This window comes from Girardinichthys multiradiatus, chromosome 20 (assembly GCF_021462225.1).
Source record: "Girardinichthys multiradiatus isolate DD_20200921_A chromosome 20, DD_fGirMul_XY1, whole genome shotgun sequence".
In the NCBI taxonomy this organism is placed as follows: domain Eukaryota; kingdom Metazoa; phylum Chordata; class Actinopteri; order Cyprinodontiformes; family Goodeidae; genus Girardinichthys; species Girardinichthys multiradiatus.
In genome coordinates this window covers 9,747,065-9,760,096 of record NC_061812.1, presented here as the reverse complement: position 1 = coordinate 9,760,096, position 13,032 = coordinate 9,747,065, and the positions used below count along the sequence as shown (strand labels likewise).

The 13,032-nt window shown below is 38.9% G+C and overlaps 1 protein-coding gene across 2 annotated transcripts; it reads right to left on the bottom strand.

The window, feature by feature from the left end:
- Positions 1-1,136: 1,136 nt before the first annotated feature.
- Positions 1,137-11,418, bottom strand: snrpc (small nuclear ribonucleoprotein polypeptide C). Of its 2 annotated transcripts, none has more exons than XM_047346516.1 (6): positions 11,305-11,418; positions 10,077-10,119; positions 9,548-9,656; positions 2,378-2,437; positions 2,018-2,122; positions 1,137-1,624 (listed from the first exon to the last, which is right to left on the bottom strand). In XM_047346516.1, exons 1-6 carry the CDS (start codon positions 11,310-11,312, stop codon positions 1,503-1,505), a joined length of 447 nt encoding a protein of 148 aa, XP_047202472.1. In that variant the 5' UTR covers positions 11,313-11,418; the 3' UTR covers positions 1,137-1,502. The 2 variants fall into 2 exon arrangements, with proteins under 2 accessions (XP_047202472.1, XP_047202473.1); XM_047346517.1 differs by having other exon boundaries at positions 2,018-2,119.
- Positions 11,419-13,032: the final 1,614 nt, after the last annotated feature.

The following is a 13,032-nucleotide window of genomic DNA, read 5'->3' as shown; positions in this document are numbered from 1 at the left end:
CTGCCAAGCGAGAACTTGAATTTCTGGAACGCAATTTCTGGTCAGCATTTTAATGCCGACAACATTATAAAGCAATGTCTCTACAGATACACAGTAATGCTAACAGCCAATGTTTGCCTTCAACATAAAGAAGGGAAGAAAACCATGCAACATTAGTTATATTTTGGAGCTGAACTTTTTTTAGCTGAGGTACATGGAGTGAGATTTTAGGGTCTCATAAATATGAATAGTTTTAAGTTTGGTCTGGAAATTGCATTAAGGAAAGCTCTGAGAATGATCAAGAAAGAGGAGTGAAATTGCAAAAAATCGTGAGAAGCAAAAAACCAGAAGCTTTCTGATGGCAAGTTAGTGGGAACCTTTCAGCTGATGGCCAAGTTAAAAACAGCATCTTTACTGAGGAGCATATTTTTCTGCTTCTCAGTCGGCCAATTTTCTTTTTTACATTTAGCAATTGTAGTCTTTCAAAACAAGGCGGAAAATGGGAACATTTCTTGACAAGGTTTACTGAATACTAAACCCATTTAGGAACAATTTTACTTCCATTATCTGACATGAAGCATCTTTACATCCGCACATCTCCATCACAATAAATTAGAATGTCATCAAATAGCTAAATCATGTGAGTAATTTACATTTAAAAAGTGAAGCTTCTATATAATGCAGTGATACATTTCCAGGGGACATTTATTTTAATTACAAGTAAACAAAACTCCAAATCTATTTGATTATATAAGAGAAAAAAAAAGTTTCTTCTGTTGAGGGTGTCAATAAATAAGTCAGCAGCCTCTTATGTTTGAGCTGACCATAATACTTAATTCTGTAATTGTTCTTTATTTTTAGGGCTTCATGATATTCTGAAAAAAACAACACATAGTTGTAATAGTATTGTTGAACAGACAATATCAGTAACAATGTTGGGTGTTCATTAGCTATACCCTACAATTATCAATTTAAGTTTATTTCTGAGAGAAATTAATCCATGCAATATGTATGTTTTATTTTTTTTACTGAATTCCTGAAATACATTAACTCTTTCATGATATTCTAACATATGTAGGAGTTCATTCCGCTTTTCTGAATTCAAAGAGGGCAAAGAAAAAAAAAAAGGTCTTTTAAAACGCAATACAGAAATAAAATATTTTCAAAACATTGTTTTTATTTCCCATACAATGCAAGTGAGATACAAAATCATTTAAAAGTACAACGAAGGGAAAGAAAAAAAATGACTAACATCAAGTCAAACACTCGCATGTGAGCTGAACAGTACGCCTGCGGAGGGAGAGATCACCATTTTAAAAGTGAGGATGCTGTTTAAAAAAAATAAACTTTGTAAAAAGGTTCTCAGATTGACTCAAACCCAGTGAATAGTAATAAATACCAGAAAACAAGCATTCAAAAAAATGACAATGACAAGGTTTTTGTTCGCACTGAAAAAAAACCAAAAATCTTCCCTGGACAGTATCTGTTCATGGCAACAACGAGAGCGCAAAGTCCGCTTGGTCTTATCTGTCTGGTCGCACCATGCCCGGCCTGACGGGCATCATCATGGGACGAGGATGACGCATCATGTGTGGGGGTCCTGGCATCATCTGCATGGGTCCTCCCATCGGTGGCCTCATGCCTCCTACATGTGACAGTGATGGGATACGGAGCTCAGAGTGGGTTTCACAACAAATTAGTACTTTACAAACAACCAAGGGATGACAGCATCTATCATTTCAGCTGTTAAACACAAAAATATATGGATAAATAGGAACTTGTTGTACACTGAAGATTTGTATTGGTATAAGCTATAAAGAGACAGTCTCAATATTCTGGACTTCTTAAACCTCAAAGTGAATAATCAGCTTTCTACTTGTGACCTTTTCGGGTGCCTTACTGAATGAAGACTAACTTGGCTGTTATGAGGAGGTTGCAAAATGTGCATTGTCTAAAAACTGCAAAAACGTGTAATTTTTCTGAGTGATGTAAAAAGCATGGAATGGCCAAATAAGCTTCGAAAGAAGAGGTTTCCTACCAGGCCCACCGGGCATCATCCCATGTGGTGGAGGCCCCATCATGGGCATCATAGGAGGGCCTCCCATTGGCGGTGTTGGTAGCATGCCTGGGCGTGGAGGTCCTGCTATGTTACAAACACAAAATGTTAGTGAATTACATGCCTTACAGTGAATTATACATTGCAAAGTGAAACTTGAATTTGTACTGGCTTAAACTTAAAGATGACACGAACCTGTAATACTCAAAAAATGTAAAAGAATTCTAAAGATCAGACCTTAAACAAACCTGTCCACATTTACCAAATAAAAACACAATTAACACCAAAGATCTACAAAGCCTGTTATGATAGATCTCCCTGTGACAGAGAAGATTGACTCACCTGGGGGAGGACCACCAGGGAAGGGTGTGGGAGGAATCTTTCCCTGCTGAAACGCAGCCGCTGTTGAGAAACAAAAGCAAAAATATGAAGCACCAGACAAAAGCATAAAGTGTATAAATCACACAGACTAGCATTGGCTTTTTGTGTCATGATTTAATGGAATCCATATACTACATACAAAATGCAAACAACAATAGAGTCTAATGCATGGGGCCTTTAACATTTCAGCATAGCAAATTCGTCATTTAATGCTATTATCTGCAGCCGCTTTAGGTGTGGGTGCAGAATGACTGGCATTACCAATAAACCAAAACATTAGTGAGCAAAGAATGATCTTAGTGTTGCAAAGAAGCATTTCATCTGCCAAATGTCCCATGCCTCAACTGTGGGCCAAACTGAACATTGGTTTTGCTTTACATGTACATGTGGATTAGACGTGTGTAATCTCTGAGTGGGCGAAAAATAAGCCGTTATAAAAAGGTCAGTGTTTGAGAAGAGAGCTTTAAAATCCCACGTGTGCTCCAGAAAGCCTGTGTGGAATATGCAACGCCCTTTTCACGTCCACATCTGACCACACGACTTCATATACAGAAGAAAAAGCATGCAGTGCTTACATCAGTGAGTGAACAGTTCATCATATTACAGGTCATATTAAGCTTCCTACACATGGATTTACATTTGATTTTTTTTTTTTTTTACCTTTCTGAATCTTCTATAGTTAAGAATACCAAGAAAAGCATTTTCATCATCATACAGTAAAACCTTTTTTATTTCTTAAACAAAACGTAGGAAAAATGCCAGCTCAAAATGATGCGTTTTCAGTCTCTACTGCATTACTGATAAAGTGGAAAACCAATGCAATTTATATGCTATGAACTTATTTCTTAAAGGATCAATACAGCTAAATAAAATAGGGTTTTAAATGCACATTTTGCTAATACAGAAGCCATTTAAAACATTAGAATTAATCCTTCAAAGTTACACCACAGATGGATGTTTCTGCAGGGAAAATTATTACTCTACGTTAAACATTTGTTAACGATGCCGCTGAGATGGAATAAATATGTTGAGTTTTATGTATGCCTGAAGAGCTAACAGAGTCATTTTTGGCCAGTTCAAATCAGATTATTTGAAGCAGTTCTTTAAATGATTCAATGCACCCAACAAACAAAGTGAAGGCAAAATGTAGTGATGTTAGGTGCACTTAATTTAAATCTCATTGGAAACTAATTATTTATTCCAGTCCTTTGAATGCTCTGGTAAATGTTATGCTGTTCCATCATTTAAAGTTTATTTAACTATAATATCACTGAAAAGGTTATTTATTTCTCAAATTCAGTTAAGAAAATACATGAATTCACGTTGTATAGACTGATTACACACAAAGATATATATATCCAGTCTTTATTCCAGTAAATTGCGATTTTGTCTGACAACTAATGAAACCCAAAATTCAGTTTGTACATAAAACATCCTTATTACATAAGACCAAAAATTATATATAAACATTTTTTAATGCATAACTGTCAGCCCACTGAAAATTATGTCCACTTAAATTATCATAATGTAATTCAAAACTTGGGTCTGGTCTTTTACCTTGGTGTAGTGTTTGTGGGGCTGCAACTAACGATAATTTTGCTAATCGATTAATCTGTCGCCATTTCTTCCAATTAATTGATTAATAATCGGAGAGCAAAAGGTGCTTAATAGGAGATTTTAAACCAGGTGAAGCTACAGCTATGCCACTTGAAGAGTTCTTGATAAACCATATTTATAGACAAAGAAGATTTTTCACCCCATTTGCAAAATGTATATATTTTTTGTACAATTTTGGCCCGACTACTGCTGAATAGGTTGGTCATTCAGCAAAGAGCATTTTTTAGAGTCTGTTTACTCCAATTATTATTCCATGACTAAATTATTTTCAATCAACTGCATTCTTGAATCTGTGGTCTCACCTTCCTCTTAACCACCACCAAATAGATTCTCGATGGGATTTAGGTCCTGGCCAATCAAGCACAGTTAAACCAGATATTGGTACTTTTAGATGGGTACTTCACACTCCTCTCATGCTGTTGTGTTATCCTTTAATGCTCATGCAGCTTTACCTAGAACACTTTTTCCTTTCACTCAACTTTCTAAATACCATGCTCAGATACAACACTGAACAGCTCTTTTGGGGATTATCCTCATTGTGGAAGGTGTCAGTAGCTGTCTGCTGGGCCGATAAAGTCAGACATCTTACCCGTAATCGTTTAAGCTATAAAACTCAAAATTTATTTGCCAGTGATCTCATTGGTCTATGTCACATAGTCTAGTTTTCTGGTAAATTGAATTTAGCTTTATGAAATAAGCAGAAATAAGCGCATGAACTGTACCACTGTAAGCAACGCATTTGTATAATATACAAGTTTCACTTTTTAAACTGAATCACTTAAATAAAACCTGCTGATGGTTTTCTAAATTACCCAGTTACATCTGAAGTGCATGTTTTTATCTGAGTTTGCCTGAGTATGATGTTTTCAATGTGCTGATGTGTTCTTTACATAATGTGCGTTTGAAAAGTATTCTTCATCAAAGATGTTGTGACTGTAGGCTGATAGAAGGATAAGAACGCTAGTTTCTGTTCAAAATTAAATGACAGATCAGAAAAAACTGATTCACTTAGTGAGAGAACTACTAATCCTGTCCGGAGTCAGACACCGATACAAGACAGGCTCGCATATAACTGACTTTTCACTTCAGTTAACAAACACCAAACATTTACAACATACTTGTGTTTGATGCGACGCAAGAAGAAATGAATTGCGATCTAATTGAAGTTGTGTCAGCAAAAAAATCTTCAGACAAAGACACACCGCAGCTCTTGGCAAGCCACTCAAGATTGTGTACTAAATAAAGAGCAGTATGTTTGTTAGAAAACTGGTTCTGTACAAGTGATGTACAAGAGAGGACATGTGGAACATATTAGAAAATTTAGATTTTCCAGATTTATGCAAAGCATTTCAGGACAGAGTGACCCCAAAAAATACAAACATCACGAACATTAAGAACAATCAAAACAAAAATCGCCTCAAACGTCAAACTATTTTTGGCTACTGGAGAAACTAACCTTAGCTAAAGTGCAGAGATCTGTTCTGGTACGAAGTGTGTTAATGCCAAGAAATTATATCAAAAAGCCACGGGGGTCTCTGTGGGTTATTTACTTTAAAACCACAGCCAGCAGACCAGTTCAGACCATCTGTTGTTGCTACGTCACACAATCAAGCAAGAACCCTGGTTTACGGTGCATTCCATTTGTACTCGGAAGTCGAAATTTCCAAACTTCGTGTAGGAAATTTTAACCGGAACGCGCAGGAAACTGGGAATTACGAGTCGGAAAGTCGGGGGAACAACTCTATAGCCGACTTCGGAATTCAAGATGGTTGCTACCCACCTCAGTAGTAGTAAAACGTTCTTACTTTGACAGTTTCTAGCAGTTCTTTATTATTTATGTAACATTTAGTTAATTGTACACATACAAGGGTTGGACAATGAAACTGAAACACCTGATTTTAGAGCACAATAATTTATTAGTATGGTGTAGGGCCTCCTTTTGCGGCCAATACAGCGTCAATTCGTCTTGGGAATGACATATACAAGTCCTGCACAGTGGTCAGAGGGATTTTAAGCCATTCTTCTTGCAGGATAGTGGCCAGGTCACTACATGATACTGGTGGAGGAAAACGTTTCCTGACTCGCTCCTCCAAAACACCCCAAAGTGGCTCAATAATATTTAGATCTGGTGACTGTGCAGGCCATGGGAGATGTTCAACTTCACTTTCATGTTCATCAAACTAATCTTTCACCAGTCTTACTGTGTGTATTGGTGCATTGTCATCCTGATACACGGCACCGCCTTCAGGATACAATGTTTGAACCATTGGATGCACATGGTCCTCAAGAATGGTTCAGTAGTCCTTGGCAGTGACGTGCCCATCTAGCACAAGTATTGGGCCAAGAGAATGCCATGATATGGCAGCCCAAACCATCACTGATCCACTCCCATGCTTCACTCTGGGCATGCAACAGTCTGGGTGGTACGCTTCTTTGGGGCGTCTCCACACCGTAACTCTCCCAGATGTGGGGAAAACATTAAAGGTGGACTCATCAGAATCAGAAAGCTTTATTGCCAAGTACATTTTTGGACATACAAGGAATTTGTTTTGGCATAGTCAGTGCAATACAATACAAATTAAACAGTATAAACATATCTACAATATAATATAAATATATGTGCACAGTTTTAAGTGAGTGAGAGTAAATGTAGAGCAGTATAGGATGCCAGAGCGGTACAACAGTGCAGGTGATCATTGTGCAAGTAAAGCAGGAGTCCAAGCTGAGCGTTCATGTAACGCATAGTTACAGGTTACAGGTGTCCTGTCAGCAAAAAAGGAGGGTGTGGGGGAAAGGGACAGTGTCAGGGTGGTTTCCGGGCTTTGTTAACAAGGCTGGTGGCAGATGGGAAAAAACTGTTCTTGTGGCGTGAGGTTTTGGTCCGGATGGACCGCAGCCTCCTGCCAGAGGGGAGAGTTTCAAAGAGTCTGTGACCGGGGTGGGAGGGATCAGCCAGAATCTTCCCTGCCCGCTTCAGGGTCCTGGAGGTGTACAGTTCCTGGAGCGACAGTAGACTGCAGCCAATCACCTTCTCAGCAGACCGAATGACACGCTGCAGCCTGCCCTTATCCTTGGCTGTAGCAGCGGCGTACCAGATGGTGATGGAGGAGGTGAGGATGGACTCAATGATGGCTGTGTAGAAGTGCACCATCATAGTCTTTGGCAGGTTGAATTTCTTCAGCTGCCGCAGGAAGAACATCCTCTGCTGGGCTTTCTTGATGAGGGAGCTGATGTTTGGCTCCCACTTGAGATCCTGGGAGATGATGGTTCCCAGGAAGCGGAAAGATTCCACAGTGTCAATTGTGGAGTCACAGAGGGTGATGGGGGCAGGTGGGGCTGGGTTCTGCCTGAAGTTCACAACCATCTCCACTGTCTTTAGAGCGTTGAGCTCAAGGTTGTTCTGGCTGCACCAGTCCAACAGATGGTCCACCTCCCATCTGTACGCGGACTCGTCACCATCAGAGATGAGTCCGATCAGGGTGGTGTCGTCCGCAAACTTCAGAAGCTTGACAGACTGGTGACTGGAGGTGCAGCTGTTGGTGTACAGGGAGAAGAGCAGAGGAGAGAGAACACAGCCTTGGGGGGAACCGGTGCTGATGGTCAGGGAGTCAGAGACGTGCTTCCCCAGCCTCACGCGGTGCTTCCTGTCAGACAGGAAGTCAGTGATCCACCTGCAGGTGGAGTCGGGCACACTCAGCTGGGAGAGTTTCTCCTGGAGCAGAGCTGGGACGATGGTGTTGAAGGCAGAGCTGAAATCCACAAACAGGATCCTGGCGTAGGTTCCTGTGGAGTCCAGGTGCCGGAGGATGAAGTGAAGGGCTAGGTTGACTGTATCATCTACAGACCTGTTGGCTCTGTAGGCAAACTGCAGGGGGTCCAGGAGGGGGTCGGTGATGTCTTTTAGGTGTGAGAGCACAAAGCGCTCAAAGGACTTCATCATCACAGAGGTCAGGGCGACGGGTCTGAAGTCATTAAGCCCTGTGGTCCTTGGCTTCTTGGGGACAGGGACGATGGTGGAGGACTTGAAGCAGGCTGGCACATGACATGTCTCCAGTGAGGTGTTAAAAATGTCTGTGAAGACTGGAGACAGCTGATCAGCGCAGTGCTTCAGGCTGGCTGGTGAGACAGAATCCGGTCCAGCAGCTTTCCGGGATTCTGTCTCCTGAAGAGTTTGTTGACGTCCCTCTCCTGGATGGAAAGAGCCGTCCCCGGCGTGGGTAGGGGGCTGGTGGGGGGGAACTTCAGGGTGGGGGTTGGAGGGGCCAAGGCCCCTCTTGAGGTTGGGGAGGTGGATTGTGGCTGCAGGTGTTGGGGTGTGTCGTGAGGGATGGTTGCAGGACTGTCCCTTTGTCTTTCAAAGCAGCAGTAGAACTCGTTCAGGTCATTGATGAGGCGTCGGTCGTTGATGGAGTGGGGGAACAATACATGTTTCAAATTGTCCACAGCCCAAGATTTGCGCTCCTTGCACCATTGAAACCGTCATTTGGCATTGGCATGAGTGACCAAAGGTTTGGCTATAGCAGCCCGGCCGTGTATATTGACCCTGTGGAGCTCCCGACGGACAGTTCTGGCGGAAACAGGAGAGTTGAGGTGCACATTTAATTCTGCCGTGATTCAGGCAGCCGTGGTTTTATGCTTTTTGGATACAATTCGGGTTAGCACCCGAACATCCCTTTCAGACAGCTTCCTCTTGCGTCCACAGTTAATCCTGTTAAATGTGGTTCGTCCTTCTTGGTGGTATGCTGACATTACCCTGGATACCGTGGCTCTTGATACATTACAAAGACTTGCTGTCTCGGTCACAGATGCGCCAGCAAGACGTGCACCAACAATTTGTCCTCTTTTGAATTCTGGTATGTCACCCATAATGTTGCATGCATTTCAATATTTTGAACAAAACTGTGCTCTTACCCTGCTAATTGAACCTTCACAATCTGCTCTTACTGGTGCAATGTGAAATCAATGAAGACTGGCTACCAGGCTGGTCCAATTTAGCCATGAAACCTCCCACACTAAAATGACAGGAGTTTCAGTTTCATTGTCCAACCCCTATACATTTCAGTCTTTATAAAAGATGTTTCAACCCTGTTTAAATGCACGGAATACTGCATAGAACAGTGTTTATCGTCATTGTTATTACTGTAAGACTGCTGTTACAGTTGCTAGCAATACGAACAAAAGCAAGCAGAAAACTGGAATGCTTTAACTCTGTGATGAAACTCCGACTTCCCAGTTCCGATTACCGAGGTGAATGGAAGGCAGCATTCATCTTGAACAAGTGAGCTGATACGGTGCAGGATATACCTCACTTAGACAGTGAGGTATATACAAAGCGATGGTTTGACTTCACTAGAATTAGAGATTATTTGAGATGCACCTGAGTCTTCACACCCCTGTTTAGCTCTGTCCAGGCACTTTAAAACCCTAGAATCCATGCCACCAAACAACAATTATTTAACCCACCAAAACATGAGCTGATAACCTGAACAAATCTGTGGACAGGCATTTACTTACTTGTTTTATCGATCAAGCTCTGGGCCTGCTCTTCCATCCATTTCTGGTAGTAATCTTTCACATTTTCTTTGTGTTTTCGGCCGCTGCAGTGAGTCTTCCTCACTGAAGGCTAAGATTATAACAAAAAGAGAAACTGGTTTAGTTTGAGCAAGATGTGGTAAAGAGTCAGACTACACAATATTCCGTCCACAGCCGGCGAAGTCATTTTGGTGGATTGTTTTGCAGCATTAACTGAAATTTCTACTTAATAAATGTATAACTAATTCAGATGTGAAAAGGAAAAAAAAAAAACGATATGGTTGTCACTTTCTGAGCAGTTTTACTTATTTTTTTGTGTCAAACCTCTTTGTATTCAAACAACTTAAATTCTTCACATGATCTAACTCAATTGATAAGAGGAGGATCCCAAATAGAAGGACAGGGTGAATAATTTATCTATCAATTAATAACTGAAAATGACTTTTTAAAGAGTGATTAACTGGTTCCGAGATCTTGTCAACAATTCTGGTAGAAGGAAACTGTCACTTACCGAATCGTGTGTAAGGTATGTATCACAGTAGTCACAATAAAACCTGCGGGATTAAAAAAAGAAATCTATGTGTCAATAGAGATGAATGCTCTGATGTCTAAATAACCTATACATAAACAGCATGTACATTGTAACATTATTGTTATTTTATACTTGAATGAGTAAATCAAAATTACACAACACTTTCCTATTTCTGTTCTCTGGTCAATTTGTGCATCTGTAACTGTGCATCATGGGTTCCTCTTGAACCCAACTCTGACAGAGAGAGGGGACATAATTAGCAAATGCATTTAGTAAAAGTGACAAAATATTTGCCACAATAACATTTCAGCTGTGATTCAGTTATATAAGATTACAGATGCACAGACTGACCAGAGAACAGAAATGGGCAGCTTTGGTAGGTGATTGGCTACCAAACCCCAAAAAAAGGCTGTTTTTTTTCTTATTCATTAATCCCATCGAACACTAAGAATTCCCACTATTTTTGGTCTACAAATGCCTCATCCAACAGCAGGTTCATAGATGGATTTTTTAAAATGATTTATTACATTTCTGAGACATTTAAGGACAAATACTTTGATGTATAACTTGGGATAATACTTGATATTCTTGGTTTTCGTTTGGACTCAAAACAACCTTAATCAAATTTGGCAGTACTCATGTACTCATAACTTTTTATCTCGTTTATTTAATTCAGCAATCGCTAGAAACAAACATGTTCGTCAAGTTTCGGGCGACAGCATTTGAATGTTTACTTCCTCAGTAAATTGCTCATGGAGGAAAAAGTCATTAACATTAATGACTAATATATATTAAAACACGAACTGGACCAGAAACTTAAACGGTTTAAAAAAAATGTAACCTATAAAACAAACAGTGGTTGTAATGACGTGAGCTGCGACTGAAAAAAAATATATCGAGATCAAGTTGTGTGAACAAATACGTAACTGCTATTAAAGTACCACAAACTGAGACTTTTTTAACGACCAGAACTATTCAATCTATTTGTTTGATTATGTTTCTGAATCTGCGAATGAAGGTAAACGTTTCAGTTGAGAGCAGTTCCAGTAAATAGCCACATCCCAGACAAAACCAACATCAACGTGAACTGAAACATTTCAAAGATTAATCTTCCATAGCTCGTGACGTAAAAGTAGACATAATTATTATCACGACTAAAATAGGAGAAATTATTTGCAAATAGTAAAGAACATATTACTGAACTTACTTCGGCATGTTCTCAGCAAGCTACGTTGTTGAGAGCGCGAACCCTGTGCTCCCACAAAGTTTCCCGACCAGATATGAAGGCGGAACACAGACAGTTCCGCTAGCAAACTAAAACTACGCGAGATTTAGGTGTATTTAATTTGGGCAAGCAAACGTAAATAAATAAAAATTGTAGGTGATTATAAAAAAGCAAAAATTACTTCAAATTGTTGGCCCTTTGTTATTTTGTTGGTCTAATTTAATGATGCTGATGTCTTTTTTTATTTGTATTTTTTTTTTTTTATCAGCAGAACACAGCTACAATTAGTTGCATCTCATAATTACATTTTGTGCTATACTATATGTGAAACACTGTTGATTTGAAAACCACATGAAAACATATCTTTATTGTAAATTGAAAAAAATATATATCTTACTGTACAAAAATTTTATTTTTACAGTTTTTTACAGGCTGGTTTAAAATGAAATGGTAGTTTGACATAAGTGAGGACCGGAAAAGGACTTGTGGACAAATGTTAACTAATAGGAGGTCAGTAAGATGATGACAAAACAGTAATCTTAACCAACAGTTCTCAAAGCAACAATTAATTTATCATTATTTTTAAATCATTCAAAACATTCAGAGAATCTATAAAGCTTCTATCTTCAAGAAATAACAGGCAAAACCCAGAACTGAGTGGCTATGACTTTCAAGTCATTATACAGCAATGCATCAAAAAGCAAACAACATTCTGATGTTAAAATGCATGTTTTGGACACTGAAATATTTGAAAAACTTTGGAAAGCTACAAGGAGAGAACACAATTTGTTGATAAACTATTTAATACAGAACCTCCAGAACCTAAGAACATGGACACCTGGACCTGCTGTTATTACATATTTGTTATTTTGCACTTTTAAACAACCACTTTGACATCAGATAGTGTAGTAGGTGTGTATCAACCTATGTTACCTTACAGTTGATGTTTTGTCACAAAAGGTCTTTCTTTTTTCTTCATAAATAACTTGCAGAAACATGATCTGCATCTATTACAACAGCATGGCTAAGAATAAGGAGCATCAGAAATATTTATCGTAATAAAAGGTGAAATACACCACAAGATGCCCCAAATTTCTGAGCACCTGGACCCCAATAGCAAGCTGAAAAATAATAAATCCAGAAATGGAAAATTTGGCTTGAAAACACAAAAAGATTGTTAAAATGAAACAGTTTGTTGTTTAAAGATAAAGGATGTTCAAACAGTTTCATTAGAATTAAACGTTTGGGAATAACAAATGAAATGTTTGTTTGCACTCCATGTGCTAAATTACTGCAGCAAGGTTTAAATGACAACATTTCCACATTTTACTTTGTCCAAAACTTTCTAGAAATGCTTTATATAGAATGTAATAAGCATCAGCACAAGACTAGCACATGCTTATTGCTGTGTCTTTACGTTAGCCCCTATAATATAATATAATATAATATAATATAATATAATATAATATAATATAATATAATATAATATAATATAATATAATATAATTACAATTTCAGAAGTGATTGGTAATATGGTGCAAATAGTTAAAGGTAATGTTTTTGCAAACCAATTGTACCCAGTATACCTTCCTGCTATTTATATGTTTCTTTAAAATAATTTTTAGGTGTTTAGCTGTTTTTAACATGCTGCAAATGCCGTTGTTTTTAAAAAATGATATTCTTGGTGCTCCGTTGGCATCCACACCCACA

Bases quoted from the DNA above. Each gene is read 5' to 3' on its own strand.
- snrpc (XM_047346516.1), bottom strand. The intron at 2,438-9,547 runs GTAAGTAAATGC...GTTTCTCAACAG, and splicing joins GAGCTTGATCGATAAAACAA to CGGCTGCGTTTCAGCAGGGA. The intron at 2,123-2,377 runs GTGAGTCAATCT...TTTGTAACATAG, and splicing joins CCCTGGTGGTCCTCCCCCAG to CAGGACCTCCACGCCCAGGC.